General features: G+C 40.8%; 1 protein-coding gene across 7 annotated transcripts in view; it reads right to left on the bottom strand.

Moving 5' to 3' along the window:
* atp2b2 (ATPase plasma membrane Ca2+ transporting 2) overlaps nucleotides 1-24,792 on the bottom strand; it is a 933,917-nt gene that overhangs the window by 18,012 nt on the left and 891,113 nt on the right. For all 7 annotated transcript variants that reach the window (XM_072280310.1, XM_072280309.1, XM_072280312.1 and 4 more), the window contains 4 exons: nucleotides 15,674-15,887; nucleotides 9,438-9,649; nucleotides 7,505-7,612; nucleotides 6,415-6,597 (listed from right to left, as the gene is read on the bottom strand). In XM_072280310.1, the coding sequence (XP_072136411.1) occupies nucleotides 6,415-6,597; nucleotides 7,505-7,612; nucleotides 9,438-9,649; nucleotides 15,674-15,887 (717 nt within the window). The remainder of the gene's footprint in view (nucleotides 1-6,414; nucleotides 6,598-7,504; nucleotides 7,613-9,437; nucleotides 9,650-15,673; nucleotides 15,888-24,792) is intronic.

The raw sequence follows: 24,792 nt of genomic DNA, 5'->3' as shown, positions 1-24,792 counted from the left end.
TTGTGCCCTTTGGTGGTCGTAGACTCTCTCACTACAAGAAACATCTTCTCCACATCCATGCTGTCTTCATTTCCACTTTTGTACCAGTTTCCCCATAACTTGCAAATTCTCATCTTTTCATATATTTATCTATTTCCACCTTAAATATAACTCCACCATGGACAATCCCAAGACTGTCTGTGAAAGGGGGAGGGCTGGGCATGGGGCTAGCACCCCATACTGTAAAAAACCAATGCTACAGAAATGCCAACAGAACTTCTAAAGACCCCAACCCTGGGTGAAGAAGGATCTTCAAAGATAGACTACATCTGAGGACAATTTCAAATACTGACCCAGGACAGAGTACTCTGGCAAGCTGCTGTTGGGTCAGTAGCCTATGCCCCACTAGGGGTGACGAGTTTAAGAAGAAGATGAAGAAGAACTTAAATATAGCTAATGACCTGATCTCTTATAGCTTCAAGGGCTGAGAGTTCCAGGGATTCAGAAATTATAATGGGAGATAGAAAAGGTGTGTAAAAAGCACAATATTATGATGGTCATGGGGGAATTTCCATTGATAGAATGGGAAGATCAGGTTGGTGCTGGATCCCAAGGGAAGGAATTTGTAGAACGCCTACAAGGTAGTCTCTGAGGAGCTTGTGGTTGAGCACACTAGAGCAAAAGCAATTCTAGATTGGTTGTTGTGCAATGAAACAGATTTAATTATGCAGCATAAGGTAAAGGAACCCTTAGGATGCAGTGATCATAATATGATAGATATCACTTTGCAGTTTGAGTGGGAGATGGTAAAGTTGATCTATGATTATTATAGTTGGGTAAAGGGAACTAGAACCATGAGAAAGGAGGTGGCCAAAGTTGATTGGAAAGGGACACTAGCAGGAATTATGATAATGCAGTAATGGCTGGAGTTTATGGGAGTGACTTGGAAGATGCAGGACTGGTTCATGCAAAGAAGCATTCTAAGGGGGAGAATGTGGCAACTGTGGCTGACAAGGTTTGTCAAAACAGCATAAAAAGCAAAAGAGAGGGCATACAGTATAGCAAAATTTAATGGGAAACTAGAGGATTGGGAAGTTTTAAAAAAAATCAACAGAAGGTAACTAAAAAAAGCTATAAGGACAGAAAAGCTGAAATATGAAGGTAAGCTAGCAAATAATATAAAAGAGGGTACCAAAAGATTTTTCAGATATACAAAGAGTAAAATAGAGGGAAAAGTAGACATCAGGTCACTAGAAAATGATACTGAGAGGTAGTAATGGGGAACCAAGAAATGGCAGATGAAATAAATAAATATTTTGTGTCAGGCTTTGCTGTGGAAGACATCAGCAGCATGTCAGAAATTTGAGGGTGTCAGGGGGCAGAAGTGAGTAGAATCACTATTATTAAGGAGAAGGTGCTTGGGAAGCTGAAGGGCCTAAACATAGATCGGTCACCTGGACCAGATGGACTACACCCCAGAGTTCTGAACGAGGTAGCAGAAGAGATTGTGGAAGTATTAGTAGTAACCTTTAATAAAATCACTGGATTCTGGAATGGTTCTGGAGGACTGCAAAATTGTAAATGTCACTCCACTCAAGAAGGAAGGGGCACAAAAGACGGGAAATTATAGGCCAGTTAGCTTGACTTCAGTGGTTGGCAAGATATTCGGATTCAGATTTATTTATCAGATGTATGTAGAAACATACAGTGAAACAACACAGACTAAGGCAGCCTGCAAAATGTTAAAGGCCATTACTAAGGATGAGGTTTTGAGGTACTTGTACACTCTCAGTTAAATAGGCCAAAGTCAGCATGAATTTCCTTGGGGGAGATCTTTCCTGACAAATCTGTAGGAAATTTTGAGGAAATAATAGGCAGGATAGACAAAGGAGAATCAGCGGATGTTGTTTACTTGAATTTTCAGAAGGCCTTTGACAAGGTGCCGCACATGTGATTGCTTAACAAGATAAGGAGCTCATGCTGTTATAGGAAAGGTACTAGCATGGATAGAAGATTGGCTGACTGGCAGAAGGCCAAGACTAGGAACAAAGGGGGCCTTTTCTGGTTGGCTACCAGTGACTAGTGGCGTTCTGTAGGTGTAGTGTTGGGTCCACTAATTTTCACGTTTTATGATGGATGATGGAATTGATGGCTTTGTGACCAAGTTTGTGGACGATACAAAGATAGGTGTAGGAACAGGTAGTGCTGATAAACCAGGGAGTCTGCAGAAGAATTTGGGCAGATGAGGAGAATGGGAAAAGAAGAAGCTGCAGATGGAATACAGTGCAGGGACTTTGGTCAAAAGGATAAAGCCATACAATAGGGTAAAAATTCAAAAATCTGAGGTGCAAAAGGACTTGGGAGACCTTGTGTAGGAATCCCTAAAGGTTAACTTGTAGGTTGAGTCAGTGGTAGAAGGCAAATGCAATGTTAGCATTCATTTCAAGAGGACTAGAAATTAAAAGCAAGGATGTATTACTGAGGCTTTATAAGGCTTGGGTCACACTGCACATGGGGCATTGTGGGCAGCTTTGGATCCCATATGAGAGGACGTGCTGGCAATGGAGAGGATCCAAAGGACGTTCATGAGATTTATCTCATGAATGAAAGCTTTAAAGTAGAGGAGCATTTGATGACTCTGGGCCTGTACTCACGGGAGTTTAGAAAAATGAGGGAGGAGTCTCATTGAAATGTATCGAATATTGAAAGGCCTAGATCGATTGGATGTGAAGATGATGTTTCCTATAGTGGGGGTGTCTAGAACCAGAGGATACAGCTTCAGAGTAGAAAAATGTCCCTTTACAACAGAGGTGGAGGAATTTATTTAGTCACAGGATGGTGAACCTGTGGAATTCATTGCCGCAGAGAGCTGTGGAGGCCAAGTCATTGGGTATATTTAAAATGGAGGTTGATGGGTTCTTGATTAGTAAGGGTGTCAAAGGTCACTGGAAGAAGGCAGGAGAATGGGGATGTGAAAGAAAATAAGTCAGACATGATTGAATGGCAGAGCACACTTGATTGGACAAATGGCCTAATACTGCTCCTACATCTTACGGTTTTAAATCACCTGCCTCTAATTTTGTAGCAACGTACCCTTATTCATGAGGCTCCCACTACCAAAAGCATTTTAACATCTACCCTGTCAAGTCCCCAAGGAATTCAAATCGGTGAATAAGGTCAACACCCATTCCTCTAAACTCTAAAGAATACAGGCCCAAACTGCAGCCTTCTTTCAGAGGACAACCTGCTCATCCTAGAAGTTAGCCCAGTGAATCCCCTTTCAGTAGTGTCCAATGTGACAATGTCCTTTCTCGGACATGGTTTCAAAGCTATTTACAATTTTCCAGATGTAGCCTCACCAACACACTGTACATTTTACTTCTGATTACCAATCCCATTCTGACATGTTGATCCACGGCCTCTTCTTGTGCCTAACATCGGTGGCTAATGTAACCCCACTTTTTAAAAAAGGAGGGAGAGAGAAACTGAGGAATTATAGACCGGTTAGCCTAACATCAGTGGTGGGGAAAATGCTAGAGTCAGTTATCAAAGATGTGATAACAGCACATTTGGAAAGCGGTGAAATCATCGGACAAAGTCAGCATGGATTTGTGAGAGGAAAATCATGTCTGACGAATCTCATAGAATTTTTTGAGGATGTAACTAGTAGAGTGGATAGGGGAGAACCAGTGGATGTGGTATATTTGGATTTTCTAAAGGCTTTTGACAAGGTCTCACACAGGAGATTAGTGTGCAAACTTAAAGCACACGGTATTGGGGGTAAGGTATTGATGTGGATAGAGAATTGGTTGGCAGACAGGAAGCAAAGAGTAGGAATAAACGGGACCTCTTCAGAATGGCAGGCAGTGACTAGTGGGGTATTGCAAGGCTCTGTGCTGGGACTCCAGTTGTTTACAATATATATTAATGACTTAGATGAGGGAATTAAATGCAGCATCTCCAAGTTTGCGGATGACACGAAGCTGGGCGGCAGTGTTAGCTGTGAGGAGGATGCTAGGAGGATGCTAAGAGGATGCAGGGTGACTTGGATAGGTTAGGTGAGTGGGCAAATTCATGGCAGATGCAATTTAATGTGGATAAATGTGAGGTTATCCGCTTTGGTGGCAAAACCAGGAAAACAGATTATTATCTGAATGGTGGCTGATTAGGAAAAGGGGAGGTGCAACGAGACCTGGGTGTCATTATACACCAGTCATTGAAAGTGGGCATGCAGGTACAGCAGGCAGTGAAAAAGGCGAATGGTATGCTGGCATTTATAGCAAGAGGATTCGAGTACAGAAGCAGGGAGGTACTACTGCAGTTGTACAAGGCCTTGGTGAGACCACACCTGGAGTATTGTGTGCAGTTTTGGTCCCCTAATCTGAGGAAAGACATTCTTGCCATAGAGGGAGTACAAAGAAGGTTCACCAGATTGATTCCTGGGATGGCAGGACTTTCATATGAGGAAAGACTGGATCAACTAGGCTTATAATCATTGGAATTTAGAAGATTGAGGGGGGATCTTATTGAAACGTATAAAATCCTAAAAGGATTGGACAGGCTAGATGCAGGGAGATTGTTCCCGATGTTGGGGAAGTCCAGAACGAGGGGTCACAGTTTGAGGATAAAGGGGAAGCCTTTTAGGACCGAGATTAGGAAAAACTTCTTTACACAGAGAGTGGTGAATCTGTGGAATTCTCTGCCACAGGAAACAGTTGAGGCCAGTTCATTGGCTATATTTAAGAGGGAGTTAGATATGGCCCTTGTGACTAAAGGGATCAGGGGGTATGGAGGGGAGACTGGTACAGGGTTCTGAGTTGGATGATCAGCCGTGATCATACTGAATGGCGGTGCAGGTTCGAAGGGCCGAATGGCCTACTCCTGACAAAGGGTCTCGGCCTGGAACGTCGACTGCACCTCTTCACCTCTTCCTAGAGATGCTGCCTGGCCTGCTGCGTTCACCAGCAACTTTTATGTGTGTTGCTTGAATTTCCAGCATCTGCAGAATTCCTGTTGTTGGCCTACTCCTGCACCTATTTTCTATGTTTCTATGTGCCAAGATGAGGGCATCCTCAAGGTGGTGAAGCAACACTTTATATTCTGTCTGGGTAGCCTCAAACCTCACGGCATGAATATTGATTTTTCCTTCCAGTTTAAAAAGAAAATCCCTCACCCTACCTCATCTTCTATTCCTCACTCTAGACTCGTACCTTTCTCATCTGCCTGTCACCTCCTCCTAGTGACCCTTCTCCTTCCCTTTCTCTTATGGTCCACTCTCCTCTCCCATCGGATTCCTTCATCTCCAGCCCTCCAGCATTTTGTGTTTGTTGCTATACAACTTAACGCATCCTATTTTTAAACTCCACCCCCTTCGTAATAAATGCAAACATGCTGTTTGCCTTCTTAGATTCTTGCTGGAATTGGCAACTTTATGATGAACTAGAACTGTTGTCAAAGTGATAAAATTGTCTCAAAAACAACTTAATTTCTCAGTGTGTTCTGGAGAGATGATAAAGGTGAACCTACAAAGGCCTTTCCCTCTTTAGCGCCAGTTAGGAAACACAGAGGATTTTCACCCTGTGCTTGATCCAGTGGCAGGTGGAAACAAGATGACCGGAGGGCAGACTCTGTGGCATAGGATTTAATGCAAGGTTTCAACTAATCCTTGGAACTAATGGCAATTATATTCCAGAGCCAAGGGCACCCCAACCTCAGTATTCGAACTTCAGCTTGCAAATAACACGGGAACTTGGAGGCTGAGCTCCAAGATATCATCAATTTGAATTCCCAAGCATTCAAAAGAAGAGTTCATACACTCAATGTCCACAAGAGAGAACTCCTCTACCAGTCTGGTGCTGGTCTGAATATAGACATGTAAGCTTTCCACACACCACTAACCATCACCCCAGATACCCACTCAGCAAATGCACAATCAAATGTTGAAACCTGATATGATCATTTGGATGTGAACAAGTTAATTGTGGCTACTAACGCACGACATAAATAAAGGACTGCTTGAAGCTAAGAAGTCCTTTGAGTTGCAGACTTTTAATTTTTGACAGGCTGGCTTGAAACCTGATAAAATTTGGAAATTCACAGAGCATTCACAAGCCTCAGAAATGTCTCCATATAGATTCCTGGTTTTGACACTCTGCAAAGTGAGTGGACATCTTAAACCTCAACTACTGTACACAGACTCAGCAAAGATAGATTCCTGATATAAGACTGTGCCTGATTTTGGTCACTGAAAAGAGATTATAGAGAAACCCAAAGTCAAGAACTAGCAATGGAGTAATGCACTCAATGTAATTAACATGCCTAGACATGTTAATGTAAAATTGTAGTTGTGACTCCATATTTGTAAGAATATAATAGCACAATGTAGTTCTTTTCTTGAAGTTTGAAGTCTCAGGAACAGCACGGCATTGAGCATACCTGAGTTTGTATCCTGTTTAGCCCTCTGAACCAAAGTATCTGTCCACGTCGAAGCTCCCTCTCTGCGTGATCAATTTCTTCAGCATCTTCATTAAGTTCTTCTTCTGGGATGTCATCCTTCTGAGTTCCATGGCCTGCCTCCTTCAGAAATTTCAATCGATTGGTAGGGATGGAGGATATTACCTGGAGGAAAATGGTAAATGGGTGCAAGTTGTTAATCTCACTCTGTGTGCTTTTTCCAATTGATTTCACTTCAGATGGAAAATACCCAAGATTCACACCACTCTCTGTAACAGTGAAGAACTAAAGGGTTGATTTCTCCTTTACACCCAATGAGCACTTGGTTCTGATAGGAAATACTGAAGAAAAGGCAAACAGTAATTTGCAGAGGATTTCCTGAAGGTGAAAGTTCTGTGGAAGGAAAGCTATAGAAGAAAGACCGGAGCCCTGAGATACAATATTTTGCTTTGTTATAGAAAAAGGACTTGAACTGACACTGGCAGGGTAAAGGACCTATAACTGGGTAGTAATTATCATCATATACTGTATATAGTTGCTTACTTTCTGGAATTGTCTGGACTTTCCCAGCATAATAGAATTAAATTACTGTGGATGTGGAATTGCATATAGATCTGGCAGTGAACTAGAGAGTTTTTTTCCAACGATCTAGCATCATTGCTGGTTTTAATTCCAAATATTTTATTGAAGTAGTTTAATTTTGTCAAGTTATTGTTTCTGAACTTAGATCATTGGTCCAGACGTCCAGTTTACTAGTGTACTGAATTAGTCTAGACCTCCTGTTTGGTAGGGTATAGTGAATTGGTACAGAGCTCTTGTTTATTAGTGTAGTGAATTGGTTGCAAGTTATTGTTCCCAGAGAACCTTACATGATCGTTCATACTGCAAATGTTATTCCCACCCACATACTTTGGAGCCAGTCTACAGAAAATAGTTATTTAAGAAAGCATATTGAAAGCATTTCCTTAGATATTATTTCTCACCAATATCATTGGCACTTCCAATCAATAAGTGGAAAAAAATCCAAAGATATTTTAAAGATATTTTTAATGTACTTAGAATAAATTATTACCTGTCCCCATAGCAATTCTCCCACTCCCAGAACAATGCACCACAGCCACTGGTCGATTTGCAGAGGGGTACAACTGAAAGGTTTTCCTCCAAACTGAATAATTACAATCTACATCAAATAGAAAAATTAATAGGTCAGAGACGACATTTGTCATAAATCTAAAGCAGCACTGAAGTCTACTGAACAGTTGAGCACAAGCGTGTTCCTAGTTCAATTTGTGTATTGCTTCAGGTTAACTTATCTCTGTTGGGACGGCAGTGAGACTGTTGAAATCAGTATCAGCAACCTCGAACCTAAGAATGAAGGGAGCGAACAATCAATCAAGTTTATTGCTTCTTCAAAGCATCATCCCTGCTGGTGCTAAAGTTAAATTGATTGTGCCAAGTTTACATGTGGTCGTCACTGACAGTCAACTGAACAGGTTCATTCATGTGGAACATTCGCCTGCAGTTTGGCTTATTGATCCACTAATCTGTTTTAGCAGGTATTACAGATTTTGACCGAGGAACAAATTAGAAAGAAAACTGGAGGAGGGGAAGAAAATTAAATATAAAAGGTTTTCAACTTGGGCTGATTTATGAAAACTAAAAACATTCACAGGGATTCTCTGTTGACTAGACCTGGAATATCATGAAGAGTTGAATTCAGAAATATTCTGAACCGTAAGGCCATAAGACATTGGAGCAGGATTAGGCCATTGAGTCTGCAATAGCATTCTACCATGGCTGACTTATTATCACTCTCAACCTCATTCTCCTGACTTCTCTCTGTAACCTTTCATGCCCTAACTAATCAAGAACCTATCAACCTCTGCTTTAAGTATACCCAATGGCTTACCCTCCATAGCTGGATGTGCCAAAGATTTCCTCAGATTTATCACCCTCTGACTAAAGAAACCCCTCCTCATCTCTGTTCTAAAGGATATCCTTGTAGTCTGCGGCTATGCTTTCTGGTACCAGACTCCTCCACTATAGTAAACATCCTCTCCTCATCCACTCTCACTAGACCTTTGATTATTCAATAGCTTTTAAAGAGATCCCCCCTCATTCTTCTTAACTCTAGCAAGTACTGACCCAAAGCCATCAAATGCTGCTCACAGGTTAACTCTTTCATTTCCAGGATAATTTTGGTGATCCACATGCCATTTTGTTGAAGTAAAACACACTTTTTAAAAATTATATTTTAAGTGACCTCTTCTGAGTATCAACTGGAGCTGAAATTTATCAGTGTCTTAACAAATACAAATGTCAGAAGTTCAGAACCAGTAGTAATTCTTTAGCTTCTCAATGCTGTGCATAGAGTCTGTTTGGTATGGTGTTTTAGCCCTAAACTCTGCAACTTAAGGAGAAGAAAAATACTAACTGAGCATTATGGTTAGATACAGATATAGTTGAGGAGTAAGGATATGCAATTTTATCCAGGCTGCAAGATTGAATAGCAGCACAGTAGTCCAATTACTAGGGCTAGTTATCCAAACAAAGACACTGGGATTACGAGAGCACTTGTTGCAGGAATCTTTCAGTGACTCACCAGAGTAATGCATTTAGACAATAAGACAGAGGAGCAGAATTAGGCCATTTGGCCCATCGAGTTTGCTCTGCCATTTCATCATGGCTGATCCATTTCCCTCTCAGCCTCAATCTCCTATAGTTCAATTGCATATACTTATGGAAAAATGTAATTAAAACAAAAAAAACTGGTGTATATACCCAACAGATACGGTGGCATCAGTGCACAGTAAAACAGAGAATCAAATTTCAGATCAGCATTTTGTCACAAAGTTCATTTGTATTGCTTTCCAGAGATGTCACCTGACCTGTTCATTGTTTATAGCATTTACTATTTTTTACTTCAGGCTTCCAACATCGATGGAGTTTTATGTTTGTACCAAGGGAAGCTTGTTAAAATCACAAAGATTCCTTTTCTCACGTACCTGGACTGCAAAAGTGCCGAAGACGATACTGCAGAAAATGGGATTTCTGAAAATGCCGTCGAACACATTCTTCTCTCCATGAATCTTGCGAGCATTGATTTCATTGAAGAGTTGCATCAGGACAAACGTGTTAAAAATGATGGTGTAGTGCTCGGATGGTGGGGCGTGCAGTGGTGCATTTCTGCCACTGTCAATGTTAAAAATCGTCTCCCCTGAAAACAAGTAAAGAGTTATTATTTATTTATTCATATGTTTTATTTTATTCAGAGATACAGTGCGTAACAGTGAGCCCAGTGAGCTGCGCCGCCCAGCAGCCCACCTATTTAACACTAACCTAATCACAGGACAATTTACAACGACCAATTAACTGACTAACCTGCATGTCTTTGGACTGTGGGAGGAAACCACAGCATGTGTAGGAATCCACACAGCCACGGAGAAAATGTACAAACTCCTTATAGACGATGTCAGCATTAAACTCTGAACTCCGGGCTGTGCTATTGATAATTTCTCCTGGTAGTTTATTGAGCTCAGCATTTAATCTTCACCAATTAAGACTTTGTGGAAATTATCTGGCAGGTTCCTGTTGCAGTCCTATATCTACTAGGGCTTGATTGTTCACACATCTTCTTGACATAGATTTCTCAGCCATGAACAAGTCTCTGCCACTATGAAGACAAATAAACTCCTGCAACAAAACCTAGTGCTTCTTAGTATTCGGGGTGCACTATAAATGACTTTGGTCACAAATAATTCAGAACCACTCTTCTTCAGAGAATTCCATTAAAGAAATACGTGAATGAACTTCACATTACAATGGCAACTGCTAAATGAACGACCTTGAAGTATAAAAGGAAAATGAACCACATAATTTTTGATGACTTCTTTCAAATGAAAAGAAAGGTAAGTTTCCATTCACCCTACCATCAAATTTCCACAATGAAAAGGCTGGCTCATGCTTATTGAATTTTCAATAATAGTCAGCATGGTGGACCGTTATGCTCTGAAGAAACACTGTGTAATAATTTGCTGTATATCAACAGTAAGCACTACATTTTGAAAGAATCAAAAGAAATGGAAGAAGATTTTTACAATTACTTATTTCAATTTGACTGAGTAATAGACTCATTTTTTTATTCCCCTAGAATAAATAAAGCTATCTATTAAAACATGTGTTTGTCCAGATTGATTGAACTACATTTTAATGAGAGGCAGCATAAATCTTTGTGCATAAATGAAATAGTTTCTTTTTCGGCAATAAAAATTTGAATTTTTGTCACCACACCAAAATACTTGGTTTTTAACACTTGCAGATAATTCTCTACTTTTCAAGAAAATGCACACTCAGGGGACTGCACAAAGTAGGCATCAAATGGCTTAACGTAAGTATTGCAAGAACACGGCAAGTGTATTGTGAATACATTGCAAGACGTTGTAAAATATTACAATGCTGTCCATCTCCTCTGCATATATTCAGAGCTGAGTTTTACTTGGATAGATAACAGGACAGGAATATTGGTGAGAAGAGCAATTTACCTTACAGCCTAGCAGAATCCACTTCAGGTCTTTCAGGTCCACTCAGAAGAAATGACTTACCTTCTAGTCCAGTTGGCTCCACTCCAGGACTCTCAGGACAGACCAGGTGCAGCCACTTATCTCATGACCTTACCCAGGACATGCCCTCTTCTCATTGCTACCAGCAGGAGGAGGTACAGAATCAGAATCAGGTTTAATATCACTGGCATATGTCGTGAAATTTGTTGTTTTGCGGCAGCGGTACATTGCAATACATAATAATAAAAAATATAAATTACAATAAGTATATATATATTAAAAATTAAATTAAATAAGCAGTGCAAAAAAGAGAGGAAATAAATTGTGAGATAGTGTTCATGGGTTCACTGACCATTCAGAAATCTGATGGCGAAGGGGAAAAAGCTATTCCTGAAACTTTGAATGTGTGTGTTCAGGCTCCTGTATATCCGCCTTGTTGGTAGCAATGAGAAGAGGACTTGTTCTGGATGGTGGGGATCATTAATGATGGATGCCTCCTTTTTGAGTCATCGCCTTTTGAAGGTGTCCTCGATGCTGGGGAGGATAGTGCCGATGACAGAGCTGGCTGAGTATACAACTTCCTGCAGCTTTTTACAGTCCTGTGCTGTGATCCCTCCGTACTAGACAGTGATGCAACCAGTTAGACTGCTTTCCATGGTACATCTGTAGAAATTTGTGAATGCCATTGGTGACATACCATGTCTCCTCAAACTCTTAATGAAATATACTGGCTGTTGTGCCTTCTTTGTGATCGCATCAAGAAGTTGTGCTCAGGATAGATCTTCAGAGATGTTGACACCCAGGAACTTGAAGCTGCTAACCCTTTCCACTGCTGATCCCTCGATGAGGACTGGAGTGTGTTCCCTCAACTTCCCATTCCTGAAGTCCACAGTCAATTCCCTGGTCTTACTTATGTTGTGTGCAAGGTTGTTGTTGCGACACCACTCAACCAGCTGATCTATCTCACTTCTTTACGCCCCCTTATCACCATCTGAAATTCTGACGACAATAGTTGTGTCATCGGCAAATTTATAGATGGAATTTGAGCTATCCCTAGCCACACAGCCATGGTATAGAGAGGGTAGACCAGCAGGCTAAGCACGCATCCTTGAGGTGCACCAGTGTTGATTGTCAGTGAGGAGGATATTTTATTTCCAATCCGCACTGACTGTGGCCTTTCGATGAGGAAGTCAAGAATCTAGTTGCAGAGGAAGGTACAGAGACCCAGGTTTTGAAGCTTGTTGATTAGAACTGAAGATATGATTGTGTTGAATACTGAGTTGCAATCAATAAACAACAACCTGATGTACGTATTGCTATTGTCTAGGTGATCCAAGGTCAAGTGGAGAGCCAGTGAAATTGCACCCGCTGTAGACCAATTGTGGTGATAGGCACATTGCAGTAGGTCCAGGTCCTTGTTTAGGCAGGAGTTGTTTCTAGCCATGCCCAACCTCTCAAAGCACTTCCTCACAGTAGATGTGAGTGACATTGAGAGATAGCTGTTGAGGCAGATACCTCAGCTCTTCTCAGTATGATTGCCACCCTTTTGAAGCAGGTAGGAACCTCCGACTGCAGCAGTGAGAGACTGAAGTACTCTCACTGACTGAGAGATTACAGGATCCTGAAAACACACATTCAACGCATCAGAAACAGCTTCTTCCCCTCAGCCATCAGATTTCTGAATGGACAATGAACCCATGAACACTAGTTCACTATTTAAAAATTTTTTTTTGCTCTCCTTTTTCACTAGTTAATTAATTTATTGTTATATATATCCCTTATTGTAATTTATAGTTTTTTAAAATTATTATGTATTGCAATGTGCTGCTGCCGCAAAACATCACATTTCACAACAGATGCCAGTGAAATTAAACCTGATTCGGATTCTGAGCCTAAATTATTTGAAGAATGTGAAATAAAGACTAGATATATACATTGGAGATATATATTTGTTTAAGAACAAAGGGAATAAAGATTATTAGCATAAATAAAAATAATAATTATTTATTTAATCATTACAATAATTATCCCCAAAGACATGATGTTTGTTGGGGTTAATTGGCTTCGATGTTTCCCCTCCAAGTATAGGTGGGTGGTAATAAAATTGGTGAGGTGTTAACAGGCAAGTGAGAGAGAATGTATTACAGAGAAATAAGTAAGGGAATGGGATTGATAGAATTGGTCTAAAAGTCACATGGACTTAATAGGGTAAATGGTGTCATTAGGAAGTACATCTCCTTATAAATGGTTGTACTTAGACTCACACTTCGAAAATTATCTTTACAGGTTGTTTGATACCATTTATCATTTTATGCTATAGAAACCATCCCTTGAAAGATAAAGAGGAAGATGATTTTGATTGAAGCTATGCTTATTTTTAAACCCCTTATAATTAAAACCCTCCAAGAGCACCACAAACTTGTCGTAGGGTTTGGAGGCTTGCATGCCTCAGTGACCCAGAGAGCTATGCTGGCTGCAGCCAGGGCTTTATGCTTTGGCTCTTGGTAGGGTCACCCATGCCAAACATGTGAAAGGGTAGTGGCCAGACTAAGAGTGGTCCACCAGCCTCCAGGTTCAGGGGTTTAGGTCAGGGCTAACAACACTGACTAGTCAAAAAACATTTGTTATAGAAACAGTAATGAAGAATCCTATACAGACAGAGATGGAGGATTTTAATTGCTGCCCTCAATGCCAGCAGTGTAATGGGTAGTAAGTAATTAAAATTATTAAAACATGAAGGAATAAGACACTGTACTTGTTGTTGTTAATGTGCAGAAGGTTTTTGTTTACAGTAATGAGCACATCATTAACAACAAAATATAACTAAGCAAGTTAATTTGTTTCTATCACATATTGCCAGCAATTTCACATTATTCATGTAATTCACTGGCGACTTTGACTTGCAAAGCACCTTAGAAAGGAAGTTGCAGATCGTCGATTGTGAACCTCTCCTTGTCTGATGTTGCTTACATGTATCATAAGCAACTGACATCATTTGGTTCTCCATTATTTTGACAGGAAATTATGGCTCAATACGTAGCATTTTCAAATGGGTTTGTTTATGTGCAAGGGTGAAATGTTTCTTCATTATGATAAATGGATTCATTGTTTCTACAAATAGAATGTATTTGTCAAACTATGTTTCTCAAAGGCTATATTCCCTTAAAAAATAATGTAAAACATCACTGTATCTATCAAGATTTACCTTGGTTATCTGAACTGCATTTTATGTGAATTTATTTCCAGGCAGGGCATACGGAAACATAACATAATGGAGAAACACTCAATATGGCAAGTCTGGCTGTGAAATAAATCCTGAATCTTATAGACATACTATATCTCCCCCACAAGCAAACCAGTAAAAATTAATCCACAACCATTCAATAATGCTTTCATTTCTGTGAATAAAACAGAGGGACAAGCTTGTTTGAATTCTCAGATTATGCATTAATGAACACATACTTCTGTAACAAAGAAATCAATAACAATGAGAAAAATGCCTTTGCTTACCACTATAATGGAGCAAGCTGAAGACAGCCTTTAGAGAACACTTGTACAATTAAACTCCAGAACTCAGAGGCTATGGTCTGTGATTTCTTGTTATGCCATATAAGCACGAGGGAGTCAGTGAAAGGGTTTTAATCGGTTTTCTATTTTGGAATTATTACTGAGAAATTATTCCCCTACACCTGCTTCTGATAAAGAGGCATCAATATTTTGCACACTGCTTTCAAGATTTGCTCCACTAACTTTGAGTGGAATGAATTTCTCAGGCAGATTAAGGTGTAACAACACTTTTATGTCATCTTCTTAGTGATATTGATAAGGTACAAGTTTCTAGGCAATTCTTACTGCAAAAGAATATCAAAAACATAAACCCCTGTTGAATCAACCTCCAAGAGAACCACAGACTTGCTGTAGGGTTTGGAGGCTTGTGTGCCTCAATAAACGGACATCTATGTTGGCTGGAGTCAGGGCCTTGTGTTTTGGCTCTTGGTCGGGTCACTCATGCCAATCGGGTCAAAGGGTAGAGGCTGGACCAAGAGTGGTCCACCAGGCCTCCAGGTCTAGGGGTTCAGCTCAGGGCTAACAACCCCACTGGTCAAAAAAAATTGTTACAGACACAGCAATGAAGCCAAGGACAGATGGGGATGGACAGCCTTCATTGTTGCCTTAAATACCAGCAGCGTAACAGGCAATTAATTACAGTAATAATAATAATTGTTGAATCAAGTGCTAAGCCATAAAGTTTAGTAATCATCTGATCCTAAAATATCTGGAAGTGGATTGTCATTCCAACCAATATTATTTCAAACATCCATGCTGCTTAAAATAATTAAACTATTTTTTAATATAGTTTTAATAGTTTTTGTTGCGGCATTTTTGCCTCTGTTTTAATATGTTCACTATTCTAATGCTTAAAAAGAAATTAATGGAGAGTTCTATTTTATCTTGCTGTTTTGGTATCTATATCAAAACTTCAATATGACCAGCTTCTCTGTCAATAGGATAAGGACAGGCCGGACATCCCCAATAGACGACTCGACAGAAATGAAACAGATTGCTGGAACTCTGTGGGCATTTTCTTCAAAGCCATTGGTTAATCTGGGCCAAATTTTCCTGACGAAATTGAAATATCTCATTGGATTCCTTGCTAGCAGGAAAGATACTGCATTACATACCAGCAAAGAGTAGAGTGAAGATAACAGCAAGTTGGTATATCCCATGACCCAGAATATTTTTCATCATGGTTCGTGAAATGAGGGGTTTGTCCCTGCCGTATGGTTTCCTCATCAGCAGTGCTTCTGTAGGTGGCTCTGTGGCGAGGGCCAGGGAGGCGAAAGTGTCCATGATGAGGTTCACCCACAACATCTGCACAGCCTTCAATGGAGAATCCTGGAGAAAAAGAATAATAAAATTACGGCATAAAAATCCATTCTTGCTTTTAAAATTGGCATAAGTAGTGTACATGCACAGCACAAAGTAGCTTTTATTTAAGACTGTAAGGTCATAAGGTATAGGAGCAGAATTAGGCCATTTGGCCCATCGAGTCTGCTCTGCCATTTCAGCATGGCTGATCCAATTTTCCTCTCAGCCCCACTCCCCTGCCTACTCTCTGTATCCCTTCATGCCCTGACTAATTAAGAATATATCAACCTCTGCCTTAAATATACTCCATGACCTGGCCTCCATAGCCACCTGTGGGAATGAATTCCACAGTTTCACCACTCTCTGGTTAAATAAATCCTATCGCATCTCTGTTCTAAATGGACGTCCCTCTATTCTGAGGCCATGTGCTCTGGTCCTAGACTCCCCCACCTTTGGAAACATCCTCCTCACATCCACTCCACAGAGGCCTTTCAACATTCGATAGGTTTCAATGAGGTCACCCCTCATTCTTCTGAATTCCAATGAATTATGGTTTTAGCATATGATCAAATATCTCATTTTTAGAAAACTGCATGGAAGTCGGCAAATAAATGCTCAGATGTGAAAACGTAAAGGGAGAGCCACTGTCTTTCATCAACAGATTTACATGCATTACATACGGTCTCTTCCTCCAATCATCTATATTGATGATAGCAACGCAGTACATAAATGGCTGGTGCACAAGCACTTGTCCATGAATGGTCAGGTACCAGATGAAAATGACCAACTTATTCCATCTTCCTGTTTGTTACCTTGATTATTCCTAAATCTATGCTTCTAATCCCAAGAACCTTATACCATTAAAAAAAATCTGTGAGTTACCAATTGCAATGAATGTATATAAGAATGATACAAAAGGCACATGATTTGTTTGAAGATATAATAACCTGATGATGGGTCAGTGAATCAGACAATAATTGCAGTGCAAGAGAAGGCCATTCGGCCCATCATGTTAGCACCAGCTCTCTATAAAAGCAATTCACTACTTCTGACTGCACCTCGCTGTCTTATAACTCCAGAAGCTAACCTAATGAAAGATAAAGGAGCCGGGATATCTTTTGTTCACTCAGTTTTTCTTTCCTTTTCTTTTAGAAAGGTGCTCACATATGACACGGTATAATAATGATGCATGCCATTCACATACTTCTTACATGTAACCCATAATGAATTATGTTAACAAACAAAGAAAGCTTAATCAGACTATATATTTACAATTTTGCTCAAATATTACTGAAATATTGAATACACAACACTTGCCACCCCACTGCTCTTTTCTCCATAGTTTGTAAACTTTCTATCAGCATATCTTTACCTAATTCTCACTGAAAAGCTTGAATCTCTCTCCACCACATCTGCAGCCAGATTCTACATTGCAACCACATCCCATGTAAAAACATTATTCACTTTTAATCTTCCTCCCTTCATTTTATACCTGTGACCTTGAAGTTCCAAATGGGAACAGCTTACCACAATTCTGTTTTGCTAAATCCTTCTTAATACTTTAATAAAATCTCCCCTCATTCATCTTCTTAAGGAAAACAGTCCTTCTAATCTGCCCTTGCGATTGTGGTCCCTCATTCCCAGAACCATTCTCCTAAATCTTTTCAGGACTCTCTCTGATGATTTCACATCCTTTTTGTTATAATGAGGTGTCTAGAACTGATGACAGTGCTCCAGATGATGTGGGACTTGTATATTCAGTAAGCATTCAACATGACTTCCCCGGGTTTATACTGTACACATTGATTGATTGAACACAGAATTCTGTGCATTTTATTAACCATTTTCGTAACCTGCCCTGATACTTCCAATAACACTGTACATCCATACTGCACAGTATCCTGCTCCTGTCCTCCTTATAAAGCAGCATCCTTTATTGTATATTGCTCTCTTCAGTCTTCTTCCCATCATGCAACACCTCACAGTTCTCCACATTAAGCTTCCATCTGTCAGGCAACAGCCCATTCTCCCAGTGTGTTTATATCACTGTCCTCTCCACAGGCCACATTAATGCCAAGTTTGATGCAGTGGCTTGCCCTCCCAGCTCCAGGTCATTTGTAGAGATCTAGGAAAAGCAATGGCCCCAACAGCAGTCCCCAGGCAATGCCATTATTCACCTTCCTCGTGTCTAACAAACGACCGGTTATCACACGTCTCTGCTGTCTGTGAATCAGTCAGCTTCCTGTCCCTGCTATCAATGTCCCTTAAATGTACTCCAAATGTTTTTGATAAAGCTGTTATGAGGCACCTTATTCAAAGTTCAAATTCATGTTCAATTTATTGTCATACAACTGTACACGCATATACCACCAAACAAAACAACGTTTCTCCAGACCAAGGTGCACAACACATACATACAGTTCACACACACAGCATATGAAGTGATATTATCATAAATAAATTAACAAACAATAAGGTGTACATACAACACATATTACAAAATAAGCAGTACAATGCTACTGGCACTTCAATGTGATGAGACTTGGGTAGTGGCAAAGCATTCAGTAGTCACACGAGGAATTCTGCAGATGCTGGATATTCAAGCAACACACCTCAAAGTTGCTGGTGAATGCAGCAGGCCAGGCAGCATCTCTAGGACGAGGTACAGTCGATGTTTCGGGCCAAGACCCTTTGTCAGGACTAACGAGAGGGTCTCGGCCCGAAACGTCGACTGTAACTCTTCCTAGAGATGCTGCCTGACCTGCTGCGTTCACCAGCAACTTTGATGTGAGTAGTCATACGCCCTGGGGGAAGAAGCTGTTTCCTATCCTAAAAGTTTTTGTCCTAATGCTACTGGGCCTCCTATCTGATGGTAGGGGCAGGGATCAAAAATCCTTCTGGAAGTCCATGTACTGTACATCGCACCGATTGTATCACCCTCATCATCTCTATTCATAACCTCATCCAAAAGTCATATAAAATTAGTCAAACATTAAATTCAGCATTATCTTTCTGATAATTATTTTGTTTCCAGGTGACAATGGGATCTATTAGGCAAGAATCCTCAATCCAGCCCATGACCCATGTGTGTTCCAGTATTTCCTTGCAGGCTGTAGCCTCGCAGAGAATGTTCTTGAAACCCGGCCACTATAACTATCCTGTGAAGTCGAATACGCCACAAATAGTTATCAGGCCTAAAGCCTTATGCCCTGAATTGTCCGGATGCTATGTCACAGACCCTGAGTATTGATCAGAGATATTTTAAAAGCAGTTCAGGTGAGCAATAATAAAATCAAAATCATTAAAGTATATATTTATATAAATTCTAGATGTTAATATTATGCAAAATGAAGAAAGAAAACTATTTACTATTTAATAACACATTCATGAGCAAGCTCAGTAACTGCATTTAGATAAAAGCGGTTTTATTATATGGATCAACTACTGCTGGTCACAGAGAATCATACAGTATCATAGCACAGAAAAAGTATCATAGCTTGGTTGGACCTTACCAACCAAGCTGCACGTATCAGCTAGTTCCATTTGCCCATGTCTGACCCATCTTTTCCTAAATCTGTTCTATTCATATACCTGTTCCAGCATCTTTTAAATGTTGTCATTATACCTGTCTCAACAACTTCCTCTAGTAGCTTGTTCCACATACTCCCCTCTTTTGGGGTGAAGAAGTAACCCCTCAGTTTCCACTCATCTTGTCACAACCACAGATTCTCCCATGGGGGTCTATGTGCCTGTGCAGGCAGGTTGTGGAAGACATTTGTGCTCGTGAGTATGCATATTCCAGCTAATTAGTGTTTCATTATGGTGGAATTTAACTCCCTTCTTTTCATTCTAGTCTTGTTGAGACTTGACCAAAAGTACAACAACGTTTATGCTCCCTGCTTACTCTCGTCCTTGTCCGGGAAAGAAGGCTACCGTTTCATTGATGCTGTGAAGGAGCAGTATTCATTTGGTATCTAGCTTTTGGATTCCAGCCGCAGGGTTGGCATTAAAATTTCAGTTTGAGTGTTTTAGTTAATGGCCCTATTGGCCTAGCGTTTATTGCCTTCCTTTTCCTGTAAAATTCTGCAACATTTCTCATTGAAGCCAGTGAACTGTTGACCTTCCTCAGTGTCTCTCTCTCTCTGCACTTGGACCATATCTGCACCAACTGACACATCTTAAATATGTACCCTCTAGTTTTTCATTCCCTTACCCTGGAAAAATAACTATGTACCTCATAATTGTATACACCCCTGTAAGATCACACCTGTCTCCTTTGCTCCACAGAATAAAGTCCTAACCTGTCTAACATCTCCCTCGAACTCAGGCCCTCAAGACCGGGCAACATTCTTGTAAATCTTCTTTGCAGTCTTTCCACCTTGATGGCATCTTTTCTGTAACAGTGTATTCAAAACTGTGCAGTAATCCATGTCATTGAATGGGCATGAACCACCAATTTTTCAGTTAACAGCTGAGATGAACTGGTGTAAAGGTGAGGACCTGAATGCAAGGTCTATACGGTCCCTCAGTCCAGGCTGTCTGTGCTTCACCCCTAGACTCAGTACTGAGCTGAAAGGCACTCAGAAAGTGAGTACCCAACCTCTTGTCCTGACCATTGTAATATTCAAGATTTGCATCTTTTGTATAAATACATATTCATATTCTACAAACGTGTACTTTGATTTCTATTTATGTAATATTATTACTTTTTAAACAAAGTTATATCCAGGCATACAAATAATTAATAGCACTGAGACCACATTTGAATAATGCCAGAGTTGCGACAGATCTAATTCTCATTTACAGTATACAGATGGTGTACAGTTAACTTGTTTCCAGGAAAATCATTCGAAATATTCCAATTTCTAACTTGAAGGATATAATGCTAGCTTCTGCAGAAGATTTGCATGCTATATTGGCCATCGCTATTCCTATTCATTGATGTACTTTCATCTTCAATTATGAGTGAAAGTTTGCTGAACAGAAAAAGGCAGCAGATGCTGAAAATCTGAAATAAAAAGAGAAATATTTCTCTCTCCTCGGATGCTATATGACCTGCTGAGTAGTTCCAGATTCCCCTTTTATTTGGAGGTTTCTGGTTAGGTTTTCCCAAAACAGAGGCTATGGATGAACCAGGATATTTGCCATCTGCTGAGTGCTTGATCTGTGCTGTTCAAGATCAACAATCCAGAATCCTATAATGAGCCCAGATATGACCGTTGGAAGGCCATCATGAGAGCGAAAAGGCAACTCTGTGTGAGATGAGAGACACAATTGGATTGCTGACACCCGCGGGAGGGTTTGCAATGCCGTTACTTTCTGTAGAGTGAAACCTACAGCAAAAGTATCTGCAATGCTTCACCCCCCGATGAGCCCAACACCTTTCATGCATGCTTTGAATGGAGCCTAAAACTACGTCTCTGTAAATCTCCACTATATCCAGTGACTCTGCGGTGTCTGTCTTGGAGGCTGATGTCAGGACATCCTTCAAGAGAGTGAACTCTTGCCCGTCATGAGGCCCTGACAGTGTGCATTTCCCGGCTGGAGTGTTGAAAGACATCTTCAAATTCTTACTGCAGTGGTCTGAAGTTCCACCTGCTTCAAAAGGCAGCAATCACATGAGTGCCCAAAAACATGGTGAGCTGCCACAATAAATTTTGACTGGAGCACTTACATCTACCATAATGAGGTGTTTTGGGAAGTTAGTTGCAGCTATAAGTAATTCCTGCCTGAACAAGAAACTGGACACACTGTAAATCACCTACTGCTGCAATAGGTCTACAGCAGACACAATCTCACTAGTTCTCTACTCTGCTTTGGAACATCAAGCCAACAGCTCTTTGTGGTGCTTCGATGTGTGTGGTGGTTTTGTCGTACTTGTGATCCCCTGACCTTGAACACCTAACAATCAAATGCCGACCATTCAGTTTACCAGGGGAGATCTCCTCCATGATCCTGATCGCAGTTTACGTACTACCATCGGCCAACTGTAATCAGGTGCTCAAGAAACCACGTAATGCTATCACCAAACAAGAAACAGTCCACCCCGATGCATTTCATATCATAATCGGAGATTTCAATCAGGGCTGTTTGAAAGAATCCCTGTCCAATTACCAACAGCATATAACCCGCAGCACCAGAAGTCCCAAAACGCCAGACCAATGTTACACAAAGATAAGGAATGCCTACCGTTCTATGCCCAGACTGCATTTTGGTAAAGTGGATCACTTGGCTGTCCTTCTCCTACTTGCATACAGGAAAGTCTAAAGAGCAAGGCTCCAAAGATTAGGACAACAAAGAAGTGGTCCTGGGAGGAAGAGCAGTAGCTATAGAATTGCTTCGAGTTACTGGACTGGGCTGTGTTCAAGGACTCATCTGTGGATCTGGATGAATACACCATACTTGTTATGGATTTTATAAAAACCAGTTGTGGTGTCCCCACCAAGTCATTCACAGTTTTCCCCAACCAGAAGCCCTAGCTGAATCATGAGATCCACGATCTGCTGAGGGCCTCGTCAGAGGCATTCAAGTCTGGTGACCAAGAAAATTACAAATGGTCCAGGTACAATCTCTGGAAAGCCATCTCAGGGTGAAGTGGCAGTTCTGGACTAAAATTGAATTGATGAAGGATGCTCAGCAGCTGTGGCAGGGCTTGCATGCTATCACCTCTCACAAAGTAAAATCAAGCAATGTACGTGACAAAAGGGATTCACTTCCAGACGAGTTCAATGCCTTCTCTGTTCACTTTGACTATCAAAACATAGCGGAACCATCATGAGCTCACACAGTTCCTCATGATCCTATGATTTCAGTCACTGAGGTCAACATGAAGGGGGAGTGGGTGAACCCACAAAAAGTATCTGGCCCAGATGGGGTACCTAGCCAACTACTGAAGAACTGTGCTGATCAACCAACTGGAATTGAATTGAATTGAATGTGATCTTTAATCTCTCTCTTCAGCAATGTGAGGTGCCCACCTGCTTTAAACAGGCTTCAATTATAAAAGTCCTAAGAAGAACATGGTAACCTGCCTCAATGACTATTGTCCAGTAGCACACACATCCTCAGTGATGAAGTGTTTTGAGAGGACGAAATATATTAACTCTTGCCTGAGAGGTCACTTGGATCTGCTCCAATTTGTCTACCAGCACAACAGGTTAACAGCAGGTGTCATTTCATTGGCTCTTCACTCAAACATGGAACATCTGGACAGTAAAGATACATACATCAGGATGCTCTTCGTCGATTACAGCTTGGCATTCAATACCATCATCTCCTCAAAACTAATCAATGATCTTCAAGACCTTCCTCCATGCATCCTTGTGCAATTGGATCCTTGAATTCCTCACTTGCAGATCCTAGTCTGTTCGGATTGGCAACAACATCTCCTCCACAATCTCCATCAGCACAGGTGCACTTCAAGGCTGTGTGCTTAGCCCCCTGCTCTACTCGTTTTATACTTATGTGGCTAAGCACTGCTTCAATACCATATTCATGTTTGCCGATGACACCAGTGTCGTTAGCCGAATCAAAGGCGATGACGAATCAGCATACAGGAGGGAAACTGAAAATCTGGCTGAGCGGTGCCACAACAACCTCTTCCTCAATGTCAAGGAGATGAGCAAGAAGACGATTATCCTTGCTGAAGGAGATGATTATTGACTTCAGGAGGAGGAACCCAGAGGCCTGTGAGCCACTTCTCACTGGGGGATCAGAGGTGGAGAGAGTCAGCAACTTTAAATTCCTTAGTGCTGTCATTTCAGTGGACCTGTCTTGGGCCCAGCACATAAATGCAATTATGAAGAAAGTACAGCAGTGCCACTACTTCCTTAGGGGATTGCAAAGATTCAGCATGACATTTAAAACTTTAACAAACTTCTATAGATGTCAGGTGGAGAATAAATTGATTGGCTGCATCACAGCCTCGTATGGAAGCACTAATGTCCTTGAATGGAAAATACTACTCAAAGTAATGGATATGGCCCACTCCTTCACAGGATATGGCCCATTTCCCATTACTGAATACACTTACATGAAGCGTTATTGCAGGAAAGTAGCATCCATCATTAGGGACACCCACCACCCAGATCAGACTTTCGTCTCACCACTGCCATAAGGAAGGTGGTACAGGAGTCTCAGGACTCACACCATCAGGTTCAGAAACAGTTATTACCCTTCAACCATCAGGTTCTTGAACCAGAGGGGATAACTTCACTCAACTTCACGTACTTCATCAATGTAAACTAAGTTCAAAGTAAATTTATAATCAAAATACATATTTGTTACCTTATACAACCCTGAGATTCAAATTCTTGCAGACATTTACAGAAAAAAACAATAGAACTTTATGAAGTTTCACATGAGACTTAGTCCTTTAACAAACACAAAAATAACACCATTTCTTTTCATTTGCTCTTTCCCACTTTCACTTCCAAGGTTGGAATCATTATGACTGCTTCATTGACATGTGTCAAAGATCAACTGTTCAGTTTTTGTGCATGCTGGTGACATGTGTGTGTGTGTGTGTGTGTGTGTGTGTGTGTGTGTGTGTGTGTGTGTGTGTGTGAGAGAGAGAGAGAGAGAGAGAGAGAGAGAGGTGAGTATTACTCTGTGTATGCATGCAATGGTGAACTCTCTTCATTAGAAGAAAGACCCAGGATCCTGCGTCAAATCTAACCTACTGCAGAATCCACACGGTGATTTGGCAGAAAACCCAGGCTAATGGATTTTATTGTGATTCCACTCAGAAGCACCAGTACCAGGTGATATTTCTAGCCCATTTTTGATTGGGTTGGATGAAAGAATGGATGTTGTTTGTTTGTTATCCTCTTGGGTAGAGCATACCATAATGAATGGTTAAAACTGTGCACATTGGTTTAGGAGATCTTCGAGTGGGTGAAAAGTTTGGAGGCTACAATCACACAGGTGCAAA

This window comes from Mobula birostris, chromosome 16 (genome assembly GCF_030028105.1).
Source record: "Mobula birostris isolate sMobBir1 chromosome 16, sMobBir1.hap1, whole genome shotgun sequence".
Lineage (NCBI taxonomy): Eukaryota > Metazoa > Chordata > Chondrichthyes > Myliobatiformes > Myliobatidae > Mobula > Mobula birostris.
This window is presented reverse-complemented; position numbering and strand designations above follow the sequence as displayed.